The sequence below is a fragment of the Limulus polyphemus genome, unplaced genomic scaffold, assembly GCF_000517525.1.
Source record: "Limulus polyphemus unplaced genomic scaffold, Limulus_polyphemus-2.1.2 Scaffold2374, whole genome shotgun sequence".
Lineage (NCBI taxonomy): Eukaryota > Metazoa > Arthropoda > Merostomata > Xiphosura > Limulidae > Limulus > Limulus polyphemus.
Window position 1 is genome coordinate 29114 of NW_013667984.1, and position 24302 is coordinate 53415.

General features: G+C 33.4%; 1 protein-coding gene across 3 annotated transcripts in view; it reads right to left on the reverse strand.

The window, feature by feature from the left end:
- LOC106466758 (IQ motif and SEC7 domain-containing protein 1-like) overlaps positions 1 to 24302 on the reverse strand; it is a 139268-nt gene that overhangs the window by 12524 nt on the left and 102442 nt on the right. For all 3 annotated transcript variants that reach the window (XM_022394844.1, XM_013927057.2, XM_022394845.1), the window contains exons 2-7: positions 20626 to 20838; positions 19185 to 20004; positions 10571 to 11209; positions 9942 to 10165; positions 6193 to 6274; positions 2812 to 3019 (exon numbers count right to left, since the gene is read on the reverse strand). In XM_022394844.1, the coding sequence (XP_022250552.1) occupies positions 2812 to 3019; positions 6193 to 6274; positions 9942 to 10165; positions 10571 to 11209; positions 19185 to 20004; positions 20626 to 20838 (2186 nt within the window). The remainder of the gene's footprint in view (positions 1 to 2811; positions 3020 to 6192; positions 6275 to 9941; positions 10166 to 10570; positions 11210 to 19184; positions 20005 to 20625; positions 20839 to 24302) is intronic.

The following is a 24302-nucleotide window of genomic DNA, read 5'->3' on the forward strand; positions in this document are numbered from 1 at the left end:
TGGATTCAATCTCCTTGCTATTAGCTTTGATATCCTCAGCTTCAACAGGATGTAATTCACATTTTACCTATAAAGCCACTCCTCCCCCTTTCTTTATTACTCTATACCTATTAAATAACTTATAACCCAGTATTTCAAATAAATTTCTGTAATTAAAATCATCTACGTTTAACCATGTTTCAGTTATTTCCATTATATCAAAATCCCCCATTCCTACCGGTGCCCTAAAGTCATCTACTTTATTGCTTTTACATTTAGCATTACAATAGTAATAATTAAAGTTTATCTTTAGAACTACATCTATACTCATTTCCTATGCCAAAGTTTTCTCTACATCTTATTTTTTTGCATTTAGTTTATCCTGGCCCCACGACTTTCTAGTTCTAGTTTAAATCTACCCTTACAGCTGAGTTACTAGTCCTTGCAAACAAACAGGAGTCTACCCTATTTAATTGTAAACCATCCATTTCAAAAAACTCCCTTCTTCCATTGAACTGATCCCACAAATCCAAACATCCCATCTGCTCATCCTTACATATTAACCTAATCTAAGCATTTAGCCCTAGTGACCTACTCATAATTTTGTCCCCACAATTAATTCTCAGCAGTACCCCTGACACAATTAAGTTATGGTCTTTTTCTGTAACTGCCTTTATCAACCCCCTTGTACTTATTTATTAGCTCCTCTGATATACCTTTCCCAACATCATTAGCTCCTACACATTACCCAACAAAACAAATAGGAGCAATACTGTACAACTTTCATAAACTGTTAGAAAACTGGACTATCAAGAAAATGATTCAAAGAAAAATTAAATGAAATATAAAATATCTCTTGCAGTGCAAGCAGCAGCATGTTGTAGCTTTAAAAACGTGGTATTCTTTTTTAAAGCTATATTGAAGGGAAGAAACAGTCTCTTATTAGATCTTTCATATCACATTTCTTTGTGCTGAATTCTGAAGATAATAGAATAAGAGGCCATAAATATAAGATTTGATAAACATAAACATAGCTCTATTTAAAACACCTTTATTTCTCTAACAGGTTGATTGACTTATGGAATGAGTTGTCAGTGTGGGCAGAGTAAATTTTATAGGAGTTAAGAGGGTAATTGGTGATTTCCTGAAAAATACAGGGTGTGTTTAAATTTGTACTTTCTCTCAATTAAGGAAGAGTGCACAAAGACAACCTTGAAAGACCAAGTGGTTCCTTGTTATCCATATGTTATGATATAGGGTCATATTGATATTTTATATCTTGATCACCTAAAAATAATGCTATACAAGAGGCTCATTCTTTAGTCTGAGATTTATCAGCAAAATTAAAAAAAATTTTCATTGTTAGTTAACCAATTATTATCCATGGAAGGGTTTTTCCATTACCGTAGCGATGCTTTGCCAACAAGAAACCTGGCATGAGTCACTTAAATAGTGTGTGAGATATTTGGCATATATACATACATGAGTAGAGATTATGTCTAGCAGGCGTAAATATATAGGTGGAGATGATAAAGGGTTAATCTGACTAGTTGTGAGATAGCAAATTCTACTTTTATTTTGTTATGGTTTTGTTTACCATTCACTTATTATTCCTTCTGTCATTTAGTTCAACCATAAATGTTTTACCTTAGCATAGAGTTTCATATAATGGCTCAGAGTTTTTTGTTTTTTTTCAAGTACAAACTTTTAGCTCATAGCTCTGACATCTCTTGACTGATTTGAGGTCTAATTACAGTTTTGGACTCAGAAGATCAAACCATTTTGATTGGTCTATTTGATCATGCCCAAGGTCTCATAGATTAATTTATTGTAATTCTGCCTAAAAGAATTTCAATTTGAGGGTAGACTGGTGGAGATCTTGATGAGTAATAAAATTGAATTGGGTATACACGCGCCCCACATTTGGTATTGCTGTTGCACAAAAATATAGCTAATAAAAAGGGAAACAAAGGTCTCATAGATTAATTTACTCTAATCCTGCCTAAAAGAATTTCAAGTGCTGCAGCTATTGAAGATTCTCTCTTGTTAGTTATATTAAAGTGCTAACTCAACTTCTAGGTATAGCACATAGACTGAGTATGTTTGTATTATGAAACTGACACAAGCTTCCCCCTAGTAGTGCTGCACAGATATTCATGTTGTGAAAGATTATGTAACTTATGGTAATAGCTAATCACATGAGATGTAACCTCATGGTCTAGCTACTAAATAAAAACCATTTCTTGATCTTAGACAAATTAGTTCACGAGATATAGTTAGAATGGATTATTGCTAATTGTTGCTCGATATTGTTATTGATCTAGAGAAGTGGTTTAATTTTGGAATATTGTAGTTTTTTGGAATTAGATTATTTCTTCTTCTGTTTTTTTTTCTAATTCCTTTATTTATTGAAATTAATAACAGTGAGATTTAAGTTGTATTGTTTATTAATGTTTGTATCAAATCCTGTCAATGAACAGATTTAATAACTGTTTTTGTAAGTGATAGAATTTGTTGTTGTTTGAAAGTATAATTTTGTAATATTTTAATGAATTGTTTTTGTTTGATCCTGTTTGTAGCGATGTTTTGTTTTAGTTAATTACAAAGTGATACAAATTTAGGATAGAGGCATTAAAGAAATTCATAGTTGGTTCATAAGACCACATATGAATAAACCGAGTAACTATGCATATGAATAAAACAATATCTGATTTCAGCTAAAATATAGTGTGTCCTTGGTACATGAAAATAAGCAATGATTTATTCTCATAATATCTAGACAGCCCTGACAACAAGATAATTCATGAAAAAACAAATAACAATAAACCTTACCTCTCAGGTTTTTTATGAAATCTTCAAGTTTCATACGTTTATCAGCTTTCAGGTTTGGTGTATGAAGATCAGTGTTCAACATGATGATAGCAAAAGCAAGAATAAAGATTGTGTCTGGGTTCTGAAATTTTGATACTACATCTCGATTACATGCTATGTACCTATTACTGAAGACTTCTACTAGCTTCTCAATTTTCTGGGCCTCACCCTATAGTAAACAAAAATAACACTGTTTACCTCTAAATCAGTAGGTTAAGTGCAGGCATTTGCTAATTACATATATTGCAGAAATAGTTTTGTATAATATTTATGCTGTAAATACCAGTTAAAAATAAAACTGGGAGGGCACAATTGTTTAAAAGAAACATGAATCAATTACCTGCCAAACTAAATGAAAGAAAATCAAAACCTAGCTTATTACCTACCATTCAGAAAGTAACTAATTTACTCATCAACATCTGTTTGCTTTTGAGTAAAGCCATAAATAATGCATTTAGGGGCAAGGATGGGCTTGGGTTTAAGTTGAGCAACTGGTTCCAAGCATTTGCTAGTGATGAGGGGGAGCAGGTAAGGGAAACAGATGGGATTACAAGGGATGATAGTGTAAAGGATAGGGAAGTTAAAGTTGTAGGTGACTCTCTAGTTAGGCATGTAGATAGAGTTGTATGTGGAGTAAATGGGAGCAAAAGAATATGCTTATGCTATTCATGAGTAGGGATACAGGATATAACTGATAGAACCAGAGAGATAGTTAAGGGTGCTAGAAGCAATGCAGTTTTTGTGGTACATGTTAGGGCTAATGATGTAAGTAAAGATGTATCTAAGGAGCTTATTGATAATTATAAAACATTCATAAGGGTATTTAAGGAAAGGGGTCATAGCTTAATTTTGTCAGGGATATTGCCAAGAATAAATTGTAGGGATGAGCAAATAGGCTGGTTGGATTTGTGGGATAATTTTAATGGAAAAGTTAATCTTTTTAGAATGGATGGCTTACAATTAAATAAGACAGGGGCTAGCGTGTTAACAAGGGTTATTAACTCGCTGTAGTGGTAGATTTAAACTAGGGTTAGACAGAGATTAGGACTATGATATTAGTAAAGTAGGAAATATAATTGACAGAAAAACATGTACAACAGGCATAAAACATAAACGTATTTTAAAATTTATGATTAATTGTTAAAATTGTAATTCCAGGAGTATTAAAAATATAATTGATGAATTCAAAACAATTATGGAAACAGGATTTTGATATTATGGGTTGGATTTGAGCAGTTTTGTTGAGAGGAATGTTTTTGAAATACAGGCTACAGATTAGGTTTTGGAGGCTACAAGAAAGGTTTTGAAGAGTGTGATTAAAGATGCATTGCAGAGTCACTTAAAGAAGTTTGATATAGTGTCTTCTGACATTCTTTGAGGATGTTACTGTAAGAGCTGATCAAGGAAATACCATGTATTTGGTTTATCTTGATTTTCAGAAAGCATTTGATAAGGTGCTTCAATAAAGACTTGTTACAAAAATTAAATCTGTGGGTGTGGGGGAAATGTTATTAAATTGGATAGAAAATTGGCTGAAGAGTAGAAAGCAGAGTAGTAATAAATGGAGTTAGATCTGACTGGATTACAGTTACAAGCAGTGTGCCTCAGGGCTCTGTGCTGGGTCTTCTGCTGTTTGTGATTTATATTAAGTTTGCAGATGACATTAAGATTTTTGTATCAAAGATGCTGCAGACTTACAGGGAGATTTAGATCATTTGATGCATTGGGCCAATACGTGGCATATGATGTTTAACTATCCAAAATGTAAGGTGATGCATGTAGGTTTTCACAATTTAAATGGAAATACATTAAATACTGTGGTTGAAGAAAAAGATCTTGCTGTTGTGATAAAAAAATCACTTAAGTCATCTAAACAATGTATTGTAGCAATAGAGCTAATAGGATTTTGGGTTGCATCTATAGAAATATTGAATACAAGACAGGGTATATTATTGTTTCATTGTATAGATCACTTGTAAGGCCTTATTTAGAGTACTGTATACAGTTTTGAGCTTCCTTACTTAAGAAGAACATTGAATTGCTGGAGAAGGTTCAGATAAGAACCACTAGGATGATACCTGGGATGGTGGGATTGTCCTATGAAGAGTGACTAAAATCTCTAAACTTGTTTTCTCTGGAGAATAGTCAGAGGGGATTTGATTGAGGTGTTTAAGATTATTAAGGGTATTAATAATACAAATCTATCAAATATTTTTGTGTTTAGCAGTGAAAACAATAGGACAAGAGGTCATAAATTCAAATTTTGGCAGTGTAGGAGTTGTCTACAGTTTAGTCAGTATTACTTTTCAAACTGGGTGGTTGGTTTTTGGAATGAGCTGCCTTCAAGGGTGATTGAGGCAGAAAATTTAACTGAGTTTAAGAAAAGATTGGATGAATACATGGGTGTTTATAGTTGGAAGCTGGAAGAGACATTCTTGATGAGTTAATAAGCTCTTTTTTTTTGTCCCATTAACATTTTATGAATATTGGGATATCTTCTGTGTCCACCATGGGGAATCATTGTAAGTCCGTAAACATACTGCTGTCCCATGGGAGGATGCCTTTCACTAACCCCCATTAATTGAAGCTGCAAGTAACTCATATCATTATGATTATGGTACCACTTTGCATATTAGCAATACAAGTCATTCTGCATTCTAACATGGGAATCAAAATCACAACAGCACAATTCATACACAGAGGAACATATCTGTATTTGGCTTATTTGCTATGTTAACCATCACAATTGAATTCAAAACTGAAACAACAATTTTCCATGATAGTTATACACAAGTCTTCATTTCCCATTCAAAGAGAAACTTTCCTACTGAGCTAGAATTTGTGGGAACATGCCCCCTCTGGTTCCGCCTCTTATAGCACAGTCAATATAAGATAAGTGTTTTAGAAATCATTAAAGTGGCCCAAAATCATTATTACAAATTCTGCTTAACTAGTTAACCTCTGAATCAATGAGATGTTACTTTCTTATAATCTTTATTTTAATATTATGACAATGAAACTGGTGCACAATAAAACACCAACAGGGTGGTGAGAATGGGGTACTGAGAAAAGACAAATGAATTATTTAATGAAACGATCTTTCAGTTTTTTAATATTTACCTGATAACAAACTTTAATAAGTTAACCATGCATTTTCATTATGGTATAATTAAATACCTGTGGGAGGGGGAGAGGTAAGTAATAACAATATATAATTATAAAAAAGAAAACACATGCTTCTGATGTAGATTTATAAAAAAAAATATATATTTTTATAAATACTTTTAGAAGACATGAAAGAAAACACTAAGTTTTTAAAGTTTTAATGGAAAAGAAACTTACTGGCATTCTGAAGAAAGTTTGGTACTTCCTGAGAGCGACATCAACTTGCATCCCAGCGAGATCAACCTCTTCAACAAAACATCTAAATATCAGGAACAAAGAATGTTATTTCGTGAGAAATAGAGACTATTTAAAATTAATATAAAAAACCAATAATTCTTTTTAAACAAACTTAGTAATGCATTTTAAAACAAATAATTAGACTGAATAAAAAAATACAAAAATAAGATGCAAGGTGATGATGTTACCTTCATCAAATGATCAGATGCAACTTAATTTGGTTATCAAACTCTGAAATGTTACAGTTTTGTGGTATTTAAAAGCTAAGTCATAAAATACTTTCAGAGTTGCATAAATAGATTCATTAATCTCGAAAATGGAATAGTAAGCTTAGAGTTAGGGTAAAGGTTGCTTTGGGAAGGGTGAGAATGAGAGTGTTGGTTTTAAAAAAGTGTGCAGTAGTAACAAAGTTAGAAGCAGGTTTAGTTAATATTGAGGTTCTAGTGTATATTAGATTTTAACTTCTGGGTTCCTGCAGAACATGAGGAAGAAAATAGATGATCAAGAGGTTTATATAGTGGAAGACCTTCTCACTAAATACACTGATAAAGTTGTTTGTTGTGGGAAGCATAAAAAGTCCAGGACAAGAATATTTCGACCAGGTGCTAAACTATAGTTATTAACAGTTTAGGAGCTGGTACCTAATTGCTTTTGTAACACTGAGCATACATGCAGGAATAGCATTTTTATACTTATCAGAGGAAATTTACTAGAAATGTTTATTTGCAGTGATAATAAAGGAACCATTACATATTTTGGATTTTTTTTTTCATCTCTGGGCACTAAAGTTGCACATGAAACAAGTTACACTTTGGATCAAACCCCCCCCCCTTCCAGACCTAGCAACAGGCTTGGGCTGTTTGGACATGCAGTATAGTTTTCAGGGTAAGGGTGAAATGTATGCTAGAGTTGGGCTAGGAAGCTTCATGTTCTGGGAAATTCTATAGTTATATTGTAGTGAGTAAGTTTGGAGAACTGGAATAAAAAGAATTATAGAATAGCTAGAAAAAGTTATTTGAAAAAAATAGTACCTACAGCATAAAAAGTTAAAGATATTCAATCATATTTAAAGAACAGCATAATAGATTTGTGGTATGTTGACATACCATGCATTTTCTGTCTTCTTATTTTAATGTAAAATTTTTCAAAAAATTACATTTATTCAGATATATACAGTTTTGAATAACCTGTAGTCAAGTAAGTTGTTAAGTTGAATTTGTACTAACTACCTTTGTTCTTTCTCATTCCATAGAGATAACCTTTTTGATTTGTGTTTTGTTAGATAAAGATTTTTTTCATTGTGTACAGTTCATTTATTTCTTAGTACAGACTCAGTTAATTTTGGTGGAAATCAGTATTACTTTGCAATATATCTTACCCAAACTCCCATTATATAGTGGATCTACCTAATTTACTGTTTTGGGAAATTGATTTTCCTAAAAATATCATATTCAAGAATATTCTGATGGTAAGAGAATTAGGAACACAATGTTTGGGTTCAGGATCCAGTTCAAATGGAGGACTATGATATAATGGGAATTACTGAAATTTGACCAGATTTGGAGAACACTAACAATCACAATTATTTTCAAAATTCCATGTTATGAGTTATTTAATAGTTATAGATTTTTTGAAAGAGGGAATGGGTCAGCTCTTTATTTAATAGATGAGCAACAACAGCTTGTTGTGGCTAAAAACAAAAAAATGTAGTAAAAAGGTTGAATGTTCTTGGGTTATAATCAGGAATTCAAAGGTAGGGAAAAAAAGGGTTAATTGGCAAATGTTATAGGTCATCTGACCATACAGATGTTAATGAGAAACTTTTTAATAAAATCAGGGTTGTACTAAGAAGGACAAAAATCACTGGTAAATACCATATGCTCGAGAAGTTTAAAATGACAGATATGATTGAAGTCTTACAGAAGTATAGGAAATTAAGGATTTAGTAAAAAATAAGTTATGACATCAAAAAGGGGTTCCTGAGAAACAGTTGGCTTATAATGGTAAAACTGAAAGGATATTTTTAAGTATATCAAAATTGGGATTGGATCCATAAAGGTTCATGATGACAAGGTTTTTATGACTAATGAAAGTGAAAATATTGCATGGATTAAATAAAAAAAACATTTCATTAGGAAATGCAACTTTACAAAAGGGGAATATAATATTCCTGATAGATTTTGAAATATACTTGAAGCACCATGAGATATATTCAGGGCGTGGGGCCTGTGGGTAGTTGCCCAATGACACTCGTACACCTCACAGATCTACAATGGCAGAACATTTCTTTTTTTGCATATTCTTGTCTAGATGGCATTTTTTTTTATCAAAATAGGAATAAGCTTCCCACTTGTTCTTTGTCTTCCAAATTCTTTTGGGTTAAGTTCTACCAATTGCTTGCAGACATAGATCTGATTCAAGGCTATTAAGCCTGCTCAAAAGCATCTTTTGTTGAGGAGGAGACACCTTACTTCCCTTTGATTTGTTGCAAATAAATTGGCAGAAAAATGATCTAAAGATGCTTGGAAATTATCCCTTCCATATAGAGTGGAGTAAAACATCCTACACTTGCATATTATTTACTCTGTTTGCTCTATCTTCTGCCTTGAGTCCACAAATGATCCAGTTTTTAAAAATTATGTAATGTTCTCTGTTGCTACTTTTCTTTAAAGCATATTTTTTTTATTCTTCTCTGGATGGATAGCCAACTGTGTCACATTCTACTAGAATGCATACACCAAGTAAAACTCTTGAAACTTCTGCAGTACTGTGTTCACACTTTTCTGATAATCCCTTGACTATTACATAAATTGAAACAAGTTTCTCAAACTTCTGGATCCATAAGTAGTTCAGATCTTGTATCCTTGGAAAATAGTAGATACAAGGCATAATCACATCCAGATTTGTGGCATGAATAACAAATCTTTCAAATCCCATCTTCTCTACATGAATAAAATGTTGCATGTATGTAGGTATCTACTTCCACATGCTTTTCACAACTGAGTTCAATAAGTTCCTTGTATCCTTTGTGTCGTATCAAATAGTTTACCTGTTTGTTTCATCTGTCCCTCATTATGATCTAACATATTTGAGCAAATTTTGACTTATTACATGAACTGCTTATGAAGTGTTTCCATTGTCTTATTGGCAGAATATCATGTGGCGGATATCTTTTTGTGTGTTTATTAAATATGTCAGATTCTCTTTTATGTTCTTTAGTTTTTGAGTTTTGCTCCAAATGAATAACAAGCTTACCTCCCACAAAATTCTGACTTATTGGAAAAAGATAAGAGGAACAGTATAGGATGGTTCTGGGTTATCTTATAGGAGTAAATTAAAATCTTATTTTCTTTTGAAAAAAAGAAGGGTAAAAAGTGATTTTACTGAAAGCTACAAGATTATCTATAGAATTGATAAAAGTCTCTGATTTCTTTGTGCTCTATGCTGAAGACAATGAGACAAGAGGATATATATATATGGGTAGTAATGGAGCTTGGCAGCTTGCGGAAATTCAAGAGAAGATTCAATGAAATGATGAAAAATAAAAGGCTGGTTTAAAATTTTTATTTTTACTTTTCTTTTCTTTAGGGTTGTGGGTCCAGATGTAAAATTATATTATGCTTTCAAACTACAAATCTATTAAAAGCATTTAGATTTGTTCTGTTTAGTGTGAACAATATTTTACTTACTCTAGTACTGTTGAATTGAAATTATTTTGAAGGTTTCCAAGGTATTCTCCAATATTCTGCTTGCTCAGCCCTTTTCTTGAGATAAGGAATCGTGCTACAGCTTTAGGTGTTGATTCCAAGAAATTGCTGTGGATCAGATAATTAATTCCTCTTTCTGGTTTTTTGTTGAACAGATTCAGACCCACCCGATACTGACGTTTTCTTTGGAGTTCAGAAACTTGCGACTGTAAGCAAAAAAATATATAAATTTTAACTTTAAAAAAGCATCAAGTTTTTGAAGATGTCCTTCTTCTATGGCATATAAAATAAAATTTAGAGAAAGATTAAATATATCATTCCAGTCTATTCCTGTCAAAATTCTAATTTATTCGGCAAAGTAAACTGACATAATAGGAAGTTGAAAAAACAATCTAAAGTATGTCAAAAGAACAGATTTGGTATGTATGGAAGAGGATTATTGTCTTTACTTACCTTAACTTTTTTTCAATGTACTAGGAAAGTAGGCTAAGAAAATTACAAAGTAACAAATATTAAATCTTATTAAATAAGTTCAAATCAGAAGTTATTTGCTGGTAAGATAATCAGAATGCAAAAATTTTTAACTGATAAATTTGAAAAGGGCTTCATACCTTATAGAGTAATGATGTTGAAACTGTTTCTTGTGCAGTAGCCCACTCTGGGTAATTATTTGCTGAAAAGGCATCTGAAGATGAAACTGGTGGAGAGGTTGAATAACTTGCACTCTCTAGGCTATCTTCACTATTTTCTGAGATATTACCCAACCTTCTATCATCCACTTGGCCCTCAAGAAGCACTTGTTCAGCCATTGTGAGAGTTTTTCTATTCCAAGTGGGTGAGTATTCTATACTGCATTTTCTGGCAGTCTGTCTGCTCTTATCATCTACTCCTACAGCTTTGTTGTGGACTGAATGTGGTTCATAACTGTAGTTTGATTCTCTTGACTTTTGCCCTAGTGTTTGGTTTGGCCACTTAGTAGATTTACTTAGATATTTCATCTCATGGTTTGGAACAATAGTGGGTTTTCTACTTTCCTGAGATGAAACCCTTCTATGGTCCACATACGGTTGGCCACATTTCCTTTCAATGACATAATCACAAGTTCTGCCAGGTGTTCTGTGAGGCTGGTTTTCAGTCAATTGAAAAGTGTATCCCATAGAGACATTAACAGAACGTCTGGCTGAAGAAGCTTTGTTTAGTTGTTGACTATCTTCACTTAGTGAATCAATGCTCGGGTCTCCAGTATTACTCTTCAAGAAAAAAAAAATGCAGCTTGTCAGGGAAAATTAACAATACAAAGTAATGTCAGACATAGTTGAGAAACTTTTATGTTTCTTAATTCCAAACAGTTAACTTACAACTTAGTAGAAGCATCATTTGTGGTATTGTTTGTTTGAAATTAAGCACAAAGCTACACAATGGGCTATCTGTATAGTGTTGTAAGTCTGCAGACATACCTCTGTGCCACTGGGGGGGGGGGGGCATTTGAGGTAATCAGCAGCATAAGATACAGCACAAATAGAAGGAATTACCTTACTAATATTGATCACATGATCTTCACATTACAAAATGTGTTTATGAATTAACTAATTTTGGATCATCACGATACTGATATGGAATATGCTGGTCACTAAGATCTCTATATAAAACTAAGCCTTGCTTAGTTTAGTAAATCAATTTCTCAAATTTAATTATGACAATGTTTGCAACTCATACAGTTATTGGTCAACAATTAACTAAATATGTACCACAACCTCAGATGTCAAAAGAGACCATCACAAACTTAAGTCTAGTCTCTACATTTTTAAGTTTATCCTCATAAATTTACTTCTCCATGTTACAATAAGAGCTAAAATGGACTGAACAGATAAAATAACACTTCCATTTACAACCAATACCCTTATTATATGATTACAAATTCAAATAATTTTATTTGTTGACGTGAGAGATAAAAAAATCACATTTCTTTGTTTTTGATGAAACTTTATGCATTTTTTCAAATTCTTATTCAAAAGTAATATACGTATATTATGGCTGTAATAATATATTGAAATCTAATGTACCATTATTTGTGTATATTCGGGTGAATTTTTCAAAACTTTAGCATAGTTTTTCCATGCTGAGTTAAATTATCTAAGTGAACATGATTTATCCAGTTTGAACAATACTTATTGCTTAGGTTGCCACACATGTTGGGACTGCAGTTGAATCTACTTCTCAATGTGGCCAGTACACTAGTTGCATCATTATAATTATTTCTTCAGAAAGTCTGATGGGTTGAGCATATACCATTTACTGATTTTCTTTAATAATGTCACTAATCTCCTGACAAGGATGACATGGCCTTCTTAGAAGCACTGAAATACTTGACATAAACATGGATCAAGCAAAACTATAGTACTTGTTATGAACTATTGCTGTCTTAGTCCACTTCAGACAAATATAGTGTCTTTTGCATTCATGTTTTGCCAATGGCTGTTGAAAATCAGAGAAGCCAGCCATTTTTAAGGATTCACTCAGAACAAATGCTGCTGTTTGTGATTAAAGTAATTTGATTCCTTTGTTTTGACATGGAGCTAATATATCAGTCTCTCTAATTTTGGTTGGGTTTGACTAATCAAATTCTGCACAAACTTCCTAAGAAACTCCTGTTTTGCATTTTTAATGCTTGTCTGTTGACTTTAATTCACATGAGTATGCTACATGTGTATATAATTTCACATAACTAGACCCAAAACAGCCTCATATGTGCAGCACAAACAAATAAAACAATAGAATAAAATAATGAGAGTGGAGATACAATGTATCCTTTAGGAAAATGTTCTGCATATATGGGTGCTTAGAATGGCATATGATTTGATTAATCTGCATATGTATTTTCTTGAGATAAATGGAAAAATAATAAAACATAACACAGTATTACCAACACTATTAGGGTTTAATGGTGCAAAGCAGCAAGGCTGATTGTGCCAACAAATGTCTTTTCTGTAGTAATGTTTTGTTTGTTGTTAAGTGCAAGGCTACAAAAATGGGCTATCTGGCTATGCTTACTGCAAGTATCAAATCCAGAGTTTTGTTTGTTTTGAATTTCACACAAAACTACACGAGGGCTGTCTGTGCTAGCCTTCACTAATTTAACAATGTAAGACTAGAGGGAAGGCAGCTAGTCATCACCACCCACCACCAACTCTTGGGTTACTTTTTTACCAATGAATAGTGGGATTGACCATCACGTTATAATGTCCCCATGGCTGAAAGGGCAAGCATATATTTTCTGTATTAATGTTTTGTTTGTTGTTAAGTGCAAGGCTACAAAAATGGGCTATCTGGCTATTCTTACTGCAAATCCAGAGTTTTAGTATTGTAAGCCCACATACTAACTGTTGAGCCACCAGGTGCTATACATAATAAGCAATAATATTAAAAAACATTATAATTAAGTGTATAAATTAATCAATTAAAAAAAAAAGGACAAAACTTTTTCATCTCAAAATAATTGAATAAAGCTAGAAAAAAAAATGTTTTCATCAAAATATTAAATAGAATTAAAGAGGTCCATGGCTCCAAAATAAAAATTGCTGGTAATTTGGGCAGTATCATAATTTCCAGTGACATGCACTGCCCTGATTATCAAGGGTATACAATGAGTTAAAAAAAATGTTTGAAAAGGAGCTACTGCAGATTGTCATTGTGACAACATGAAAGTTTTTCTTGTCATTTTGTTTCCCATGGGTCAACAGTAAGTTTATAAACTTAAAATGCTAAAATCTGGGTTTCAATTCCTTGTGGTGAACAGAGTGCAGATAGCCTATAATGTAGCTTTGCTTTAAAAGAAACAGGCAGATATGTCGTTTTGATTTATTTTTGGCATAAGGCAGTAATGGATATCTGTGATGGATAATTATTTCAAACAAATAAAATGATAATTAGAAATAAAAGATAAGTGCATGAAATAAAATAACACGATTAAAAAGTATCAAACTAAAGTATAAAAGTATCAAAGTATTAACTACCCGTTAAAAACAAAATGTGATCAAGCTTGGACTGAGTGATCATTTCCAATGACATTGCCCAATGTCACAAGGACACCATAAGTTAAATCATGTCTAGTAAAGTGCTTCTGCTGAATTTTATAACAGTGACATGAAAGTACATTGTGGGCATTAGTGATTTGAGTGTCACATTGCTCAAACTAGATGTTCAAAAGAAGGCAGCCTTCCTATGAAAATACAGAATAGACAGAGGCTTACAAGTCTGATCACAGTGTTATCAATGAGCTTGCCCCCCTCTTTGACATAGAAATAAGTAAAACCATTGTCAAACTGGATAGTATCATATTTCAATGGCATTGCCCAGTGTCAAAGGGGCACCATGTATGAAAATGTATCTAAAAAGATGTTACTGCTTAATGACAATGTGATGGTGTGAAAATATAATATAAGAAATTATGATTTGAATGTCATATTTCTTATACATTGGCAGGTCACTCTCATGCAAGAGAAAATTGATGTCTAATAAAACTTTGGCTAGCTTGGAACCTTGTTAAAACAACTTCCTGTCTATGACCTCTATGATTGATCTGTAAAAGCTTCTCTAAAAGTATCTACAACCTGGCATGAAGACACACCCTAATGACAAGCTTCATATTAGTTTTGGAATGAACAGAGGCTTCAAAGGGCCAACAAATTGGCTAGTTGTCTTGAAATGACTGGGAGGAGAATGACAGCTAAAACTGAATGATTCCATGGCCTACAAGAACCTAGCTGAGTCTGTATAGATAACATAATAATAGTATTCTTTAGCTTTTTTGTGATACAACTCTCTCATGAATACAGAAAACAGAAATAGGATTATGTGAGAAAAGACAGAATTGCAACAAACTGTGACAAAAAAAAACATAGCTACCCAATTTTGAGCCATCAGTAAAGTCTTGTATAGAACACTGACTTGTTTGGTAAACACAGATTACATCCAGTTTGGAATACTTCACTTCTCCAAGTGATTCAGCAAAAGTTCCAAGTGGGGTATGGTAAGAAGCTATGGAGAGATAGGTTGATCATCAGGTTATGGACCATCTAATACAACTGTGCTTGAATATGGAGATCAGAATTAGGAATAGTGGGCTATCTATTTCCAAGTATCATGGATCACTGAAGCAAGAAAATACATTGCCACATGAGATGCTGTGGTAGAAATCATAATTTTGCAGCATACTGAAAAGTAAGTTGCATATGTCAAATGTGAAGTGGAGATCCATAGGAAATGTGTAAAAACTCTAGAGAAGTGCAGAAAGCCTTTAGATTCCAGATTGGATTGAATGAGGGTACAATACGTCTGAAATATGAAACAATTCTCCACTCCCCTATAGATAAAAGAAAGAAGATAGAAGATTTTTAGTACCATTATACACTTGAATTTAAGAGTGAAATAAACGTAAGCTTGTTGTCAAAGAGAAGTCCTAAGTAAGAACATAGTCTCAGACATCCTCTAGAAGATCAGAAACAGGTTACTATCTTCGTTGGCAACAAAAATGCACATAAACTGTTTTATGTTATATAATATTAAAACCTTTTGCAGTGGTTTGTTGAGGGCAGTTTGGAATTGCCACTCAATATACCTTATGTTAAGTGACCAACAGGAAATCTGAACATCTTAAACATAAAAGTTGTTTGCCATGTTGGAAGAAATTGTTTAATAATGGCATTGATTTTAATGCTAAAACATGTGACACTCAAAACTGAAACCTGAAGATCTGTCTGCTAAGAATTAAGTAAAGAATAAAAATGGACAAATGGTCATTTAATCAATAATAATGGAGCTGTCATAAAATACTGAATTACCACGTGGTTTCATAAGTCTTCTCAAGATTAAGAAATGTAGAAACTAGACAATTAATTACTCTTGAGAAAGAATTTCCTGAATAACATTTCAAGCCATATGAGGTGGTTCTTGGTGGACTTCTTTGCTTTCAGAAACCACACTGGATGTTGGCAAGATAGTTATTTGGTTCAAGTATAAAATTGGACAAAGACTGATCCTTTTTCAACCAGTACATGTTCAGGTCACTCCATGTATGTACTTGTAAATCATCTTTCATAAATTAATACAAATTATGATTCTATTTGAACAATTCTTTACTCAAAAAATATAGCAAAATTGATCTTTTTCAATAATGTATATCTAGTCATGAAATGTTTTAAAATATTCAAACTCTCATTTATGTCATGTCTCTAGGTGTATGGACTATATGTAGTATGCTTCTATATATTTTAATGTTTTGGTAACTTCTTAGGATCTACTCATTTTCTAAAAAAGATTTCAATTGGTTGGTTTGTTATTTATTTTATGTTTCTATGTTGGACCACCATAGAGGAGTTATGAAAACTTTGATTGGTTCTCAGACTTAAAAAGCAGTAGAATTTAAAGCCAACAGTCATCAGAAAAAGGAGTTGATAAATTTTAATGCTATGTAATGTAAATTCCAATAGTTCTGTATGTATGTTATTTCTGTGTTGGAAAACTGTAAGATGGGTGCAGTCAAGGAACCTGAAGACAAGATTTTTATATACTTACCAGTAGGATTTTTATAGTTTTAAGATGATTATCTTCTTGTTCCTGATAATATCTTGGTATTATATTGTGTGCATTTGAAAGACACAGGAATATTCATCTTTAACAAAGCGACAGGTGAGGATATTGAAGTTTAACAAGTACAGTAAGCTATGGTAAACTATTGGGATGGAACAAATTCTCTTTTTCTCAAATATATTGTTAACAATACCCAAATACAAGAACTGTCTGGTTATTGAAAACAAACTATATTTAATACATAATTTAAATTCAACCTAAAAATAAGACACTATCATATCTGAGAAAGGAAAGTCTGTTGTCATATTGAAGGATGAGCTCATTCTTCTTGGGTAATCTTTGACAGTCACATTATATTTATATCATTTAAAGTGGGAAGATAAGTGCTTCCTTTTGTAAAATATAGTATCAAAAGAAAATAAAACAAATTAAATTGACTGGATATATATAAAACGAAACTTACTGATAAATAATGAAGAAGGTGTAGGATTAAAGGAATTATTTTATTGCTTTTCAAAACATTTTTTTACAAGTACTTTAAATTTTACAAATATTTTCTACACAGAATATAAGCCATATTAAAAGTTTATCATGTTTTATGTAATTTGCTTATATACATTACCCAGAAAAGGCTAACTATCTTCTCCAAAACTTTATACAGAAAGCTAGTCGAAGGAGTTGGTCTATAATTAGGAAGATTCTTGGGGTCCTTCTTGCAATTTAAAAGAATAGTGCCATAAATAAGAAAATATCTCTTCCTGCCAGACACAGTTAAAAATGAAATATGACTTAAAGAGAGAAGATACATCGAAATGGGTATCATCCCGTCCAACAGACATTTTGCCAGATTAATATAGAGCCATCCTAAGTTTCACCAAAGTGAATGGTCTATTGTACTCTAGGAAGCAATGAGGCCAGAAAGAAAGAGGAATTCTTTCAGTTTGTATATTGAAATTCAAAAAACCCCAGAGAACAGATTGAAGTGCTTGGCCATTGGGCTGCATGATCAACAGCAGAAGGTATGTATGTTTCCCATTCACATTCCAAATCTTGTCCCAGATGAATTTTGAACTGATGGTGGAAGTGATCCTGTCAGAAATGTTCTTTGGTCTGATGTCTTATTTTATGGATCCAGACTCAACTCGGTGAAATGCTGTGAGGTTGCCTGGTAAGAGTGGAAGAGTAGGATATCTGCAGAAGACACTGCAGGCTAATTTCTGACCCATCCCTTGGGTACAACAAGAATGAAGCTATAATGGAAAATATGTCAAACTTTTAGAAATAGTAAGTGCAGCTGGACAATGTGATACATCAGTGCTTCCACACAGTCATTAATAAACTGTAGGATACTGAGGGAAGTAACAAGCTCTAATAGAGTAGTGAAAGAGGGATGGTTGGCTTTCTCTGGCATCCATATGGCACAAGTGAGTTGGCAGTGACTGTGGCTAAATACTTGGAATGATAGAAAACAGATCACTTCCACATAGGTTGTTATCCACTCTCCATGAAAATTAATGAAGAAATGAGGTGAACAAACTGACAGATCAATGGCAGTAAATGCTTAACTCAGAGCATGAAAATAAATATGTTTCCACAATTAAAAGGAGAGGAGCTATGATCTGAGATCAAACATTCCACAAATATACTTTTCCCATCAATATTTTCACCACCTCAGCATGAAAAGCCCTCATTTAATTGTCCCTGTAAGATTGAGAGAAATAGCAAATGCACTGATATTATCAAGGCTTACTTATTAGAATAACATTCCATGATGAAAGAGAACACAGTGTATTGATACAGCCAACAGAGACATGGATTACACAGTTGCAGAGGGAGTGTGCTGTTTAATCAACAATACTAGTCCTCCATAAACCAATCCATCACACAACCTGGCCTTTTTAATTAATGAAACTGCTGAATGGTAACTATCAACAGGTTCCAGAAATACCTCCTGTAAGGGATACATACACATGGAGGGAAGAATTAATCATGGCTTTGATATCATAAGTATTAGTGCGAAAACCTCATAAGTTCCACATTTATAGTGCAACCATTTTCATCTAGAAATTTGAGACGTGGGTGAAGAGACTTATTAGGTTTTTCTTTATTGGCATCATTTTTTTTCATCATATTAGGTATATCAACTTATATTGGTTCCACTCTAGATGAGAAGGGCAAGTCCTTACCAGAAAGGTGGGAGACTTCAGTGGATAAAAGCAAGAACAAATGATGGTCTTGCATGCAAAATCCAAAAAGCCTTTTCCCATTTATTGAGTGGTGGTACTAATTGGAGCATAAAATGAGGTTGATATGGATTTATCTGGTTTTTTCCATAGAGGATATTAAAACTTTGATATAGTTGTAGAAAGACAGTCATCAGGACAAAGAGATATTTATCTACATTCCCAAAGTTGCAATGGAAAAGAGTTAAACTCCAGTGCTGAAGAGTTGTCACCATCTTCATTGCAGTGAAAACAGAACAAAAGGTGTGGAATATAACTGATCATTTCATTTAAGATATTCATGAGTTATGATGCATAAGCAGAACCTTTCTTGGGAAATACCCTCACCTGAAACAGGAATCCACATTAAAGAAAATAACACTTACAGTAATTAATACAAAACTTCAGAACTTACACTGCTTATTGTGTTTTCCTCTGATGAAAGTGACTGTCTAGGAGTATAGAACTGTTCAGAAATCCTACTGGATGGTGTTGACTGACTAGGATTGGGAAACAAAATTGGTCCACTTTTTGATGGAATATATCTTTTCCCACCACTCTTTTGCACTGCTGTCCGGTATGAGTGATAAGGAATACAAGAGGAAGGTTGCACATTCATTGGAGGTGTGTGGTATATACTATTATCATCTAGTGTTGCAGGAAGATGATTAACTTCTGACACAGAATCATCTACATTGTTAAACATATCACAAGAGGGAACCACGTGTTCAGGAAAACTTGTGGAGCTGGTAGATACTGTGGTGCATGAAGGAAAATCTAATACATATCTATGTGGACTTGCATCAGATAGTCTTAAGTGGCGATTAGATGAATAAAAGTTTTGGATTTGTGATTTTTCACCTAAATTGCGACACAAAGTAGAGAGATTGGACTTCACCACAGCATCAATATAAGCAAGTGAGTGTCTCATACACAGATCATTCTCTAAATCTTTATCTTTCCCATAAAAGGCACCATTGTCCATCGCCTCAGAACAACTGCTGTGGTCACTAGTAGACAACCAATGTTTTCCTTCTGATTTAGTGTTAGTAAATCGTCGAGAAGTTCGACATTCTTTCTTCCCTGGATGGGTGAGTTGCTGAAACCGTTTACTCATGCAGTGTTTTCGGAATGCACGCTGAATTGTTAGGGCTGCTTTTCGAGCACACACACCACCATACTTCCTCTCTAGCATTTCTACTTGTTTATCCTGCAAGTCCTGAGACAGTTCATACCTGGAAAAGAGATTTAATTTATCATAGTGATTAGAAATATTGCATGTTGTGGTGAGAGATATGAAAACAAAAATCTCACACATCACATGCTCTTTTTACGTTTAGATAAAGAAGTATTTGACATTTCAAATTATAATATTGTATGGATTGTATATTAGACATACAAATGAGAACTGCAAAAGAGCTCTTTCTTGTTGATTGATTTCAAAATTTAATTTCTTAAAAATTAATGTTAACTTCAGAAAGAGGAACTGACAGGAATGAATAAAGGTTGTGAAAATTGTGTCAATCTTATTTATAGGTTAATATTGGAGGTGGAAGTGTCACACGTATTTTGAAGGATAAAATAGACATGGCCACCTCATTGTTTATATTGTATTAATGGGAGGTATGATGGTATAATATAACTTTGAAACTTTTAACCTATACAATTAGTGAAATGGTTACAAGAAAGGTCTAACTATTATGATACAAGGATGAGCTTGAAGAGATAAACTGTGTTTTCTACTCTTTCTGGCAATCTGTAATCAACAAGTACATTTTATTACTGTTTAAATAATTTAACTAACTAAAGACATGAACCTTTTAATCACTTTTATATTTTCTTGTCTATGTACTTACTGACTGTTGTTCAGGCGAGTTCGTTTTAAAGCATCATCATCATCTACTCTCCTAGGTGGAGTTTTCTTGGTTCCAAAGTGTCCACTACCAGAAGTCTTGCAGATGATTGTTTTACGATTCAGTTCGGGGCTAGTTTCTAAATAATGTAAACATGGTTGAGCTGTGGGAGGACATAGACCCCATGCTGAGTAATCTGGTGTTTTCTGGGCTGAGCTATTTGAAAAAAGAAAAAAATTAGATGTGTGCTTCATGATGTGCCATGTTTTATTTGTTCATATAGTGTTTCTGTTATTTATATGTCATAAAAAAGGGTGCAACATCTCTAGATTTAATTTGAAATGACATAACAGTATTCACTCTGTTTTTAAAGATTTAAAATAATACACTTAGAACTTTAATTATTTTGACTGACAATTAATAAGTGTAATATATGCTTTAAAAATACCAGGTTATAGCAAGGCCGAATTAAGGTCTTTGTAGGCCCTAGGCACTCTCATAATCGTAGTCCCCCAAGATAGATCTCTATATAAATATATACATTGCATAGGTCCCATAATCATAGATCTCTCTCTCTCTTTATGTATATATATATATATATATATATGACTATGATATTTTGTCTATGATACTTTGTTTTTTATATAACTAAATAATTATTTTTTGCATTGTGAATATTTTTACATAGTAAAATAAACGTGAACAAAATAACGAATGTAGTTACAATGCAGTCATTACGACTTTGTTCATTATTTTGGCATCTTCTATTTCTGGTTCAATCAAGTTTTTTTATAAATTTTGTCAGGGTACCTTTGAACTGGACTGAATATGTCAGATGGGTATAAGAGGAAGCATAAGTCTGGATATGAAAAGCGAAAGAAAAAGGAAAAAAAGCGAAGAAGCTTTAAAACAAACAATAGGTTCTCTGCTGAATTTCATGGGAAAAGTTATAATTTATGAATATCAGACCTGGAAACAAATCTGCTGAACATGTTGAAACAGATGTAACTAAGGGTTCTGTCAAACATGGATCAAGTGAGAAATAAGCAAGGGTCAGTCAGACTGCTCCAGAAGTGACAGTATCGGCAGGAGATGTGATGATAACAGTAAGAGAGACACCAAAGAAAACATCAGATTTTGTCTCGACATTAAACTACAGTAGTGATCCAGCTGAGTGGTAGATCACTGCAGATGTCACAAATTATTATGCAGAAAATAAAATACCCCCTTCACATAATTTGGATTCAGATTTCTCATTAATGGGTAGACAGTTTGGTGAAAAGAAAGATAAGCATGCAAATAATATTTTTTCAGGAAAGATTGGCTTATTTACTCTCCCTCAACTGGTAAAGTGCATTGCTACGTGAGCAAGATATTCTGTATCAGTGCCAGTGACTGCCCTAATCAGTTTAAAATACGTTTTGATGACTGGAAAAATGCAGACACTAGGTCTACTTGTCATGAGCAGTTGAAGGATCATCTTGGTGTGTTGTCAATGATGCTCCAGCATCAAAAATCCACAAGAATCGATGCAGAACTGGAGAAGATGAAGGAAAGATAATGTAATACTGGATCGAATTCCTAAATAGAATAGTTGCTGTAATAAGATTCATTGCTGAATGAGGACTAGCCTTCCATGGTGACACTGCAGTGCACGGTTGCTTTAACAATAGAATCTACCTTGGATGCATTGAACTTTTGGTTGAATTTGATCCATTTCTCACAGAGCACATTCAAAGACATGGAAATCCAGGAAAAACGAATGTGTCTTATATTTACTCAACTATATGCAATGAATTTATTGACATATTGGGATCCAAAGTTATGACAGAGATAATATCTGAAATCAAGAATGCAAAGTATTATGGAATCAATATCAATTCAACTTCTGATATTAGTCACACTGATCAGCTTACAGTGGTGATTCGTTATATATTCAGTGATGGAAATGTAGTTTAGCGATTTCTTCAGTTCATTCCCATCGAACAATATGATGGAAAATATATATATTCGATCTTTTGTTGGATACTCTCAAATTTTATGGCATTGATATTTTAAGCTGCAGGTCACAGTCATATGTTAACTCCAGCAATATGAGTGCCATTTATTCAGGGGTTCAAGCTAGGCTTCATGAAGTTAACAGTCTGGCTGAATGAGTTTCATGTGCTGCCCATAGTCTGAATTTGGTTGGATCAGCTGCTGTATGTAGAGTGTTGCCCTGCAGCAGTAATTTTTCTTGAAATTTTGCAGTCACTCTATACGTTTTTCTCAGCTTCACCCCATAGATGGTCTAACTTGGTAGAGAACATGAAAAAAATACCTATGTTGTACAAAGTGTATCAGAAACAATATGGTCAGCATGAAGCAATGCCACCAGAGCCCTTTATATAAACTAATCTGAAATTCGTCAAACTTTGATTGACATAGCTGAAAGTGATTGACAACCACCGACATCTGTCCATGAGGCAAAGTCACTTACTAAAAAGCTTGATCAGTTAGAGACAGCGTTGATGTGTGTCATTTGGAATGACATACTCCAAAAGACTAATCTTGTGAATAAAGCTCTATTGGATACTGGCATCGAGTTTTGCACTATCACGAACTTGTATGATGGTCTTTTAGCATACTTTTGTGACATCAGAGATAACTTTCACGTGTTTGAGGGCATGGCAAAATAACTTACACCATCCTACTGCAAGGAGACTACACAGTGCAAACGACTGAGAAACCGATTTTTTGATGAAGTTGGCATGAATAAAACTGACTCGGATTTGAGTACAAGTGACACATTCTGCCCACAGTCCTTCTATCTTATCACGGATAAACTTATTGTTAAGATGGGCAGATGGTGAGCAGCATAGCCACACTAAATGAAAGGTTCAATTTTCTTGTAGATAGTTCCATGTTCAGTGATCTCTAGAGCAAGGGCATTAATAAACACCTGTCCATCAGACCTCAAAAATGCATTCACAGATGAATTTCTGTTGTCCTCACATATATATGTAGACAAGAAATCTGTGGCAGAAATGATCAGTACACAAATAGCGGACAAGTTGGTGACAAGGGGAGCGTTCGTTTTCATAGTTGAAACGTATAAAGAACTGTCTTCGGTCGACCATGGGACAGAAACGACTATCTTCACTTGCACTACTCTCAACTGAGAATGAGGTTTTTGCGAAAAGTGAAACTTGAAGATGTAGTCTGTGATTTTCTTAACAACAAGAAAAAAAAAGCCGCAAAGTTAACGTTATAGTTGTTACTGACAGAAACTTATAAACAATATCTCAGTATTAGTATTTGCAGGAACCTTAAGAAAGAATAAATAACATTGGGTACTAATAGAAACCCATAAGTAACAATGGATTACACTTGATAACATCAGAAAATAATATGCGTAGGCTATAGGTGGTAACAGTAAAAACCCACTTGTAACAATATATTATAGATAGTAACAGCAGAGACCAGTACTTACAGGTTACAGATGTTACATCAGTAATCCGTATATATAACTGCATGCTGTATTTGGTATGAGGAATAACTGATAACTATATATTATAGTTGACATTTGTAGAAACCCCTAAGTAACTGTGAGTTGTATAAATTAAAGTTTAAATTTATAAAAAGTTCAAAACAAAAACTAAAAATAAACTCGTATATATATATATATATATATATATATA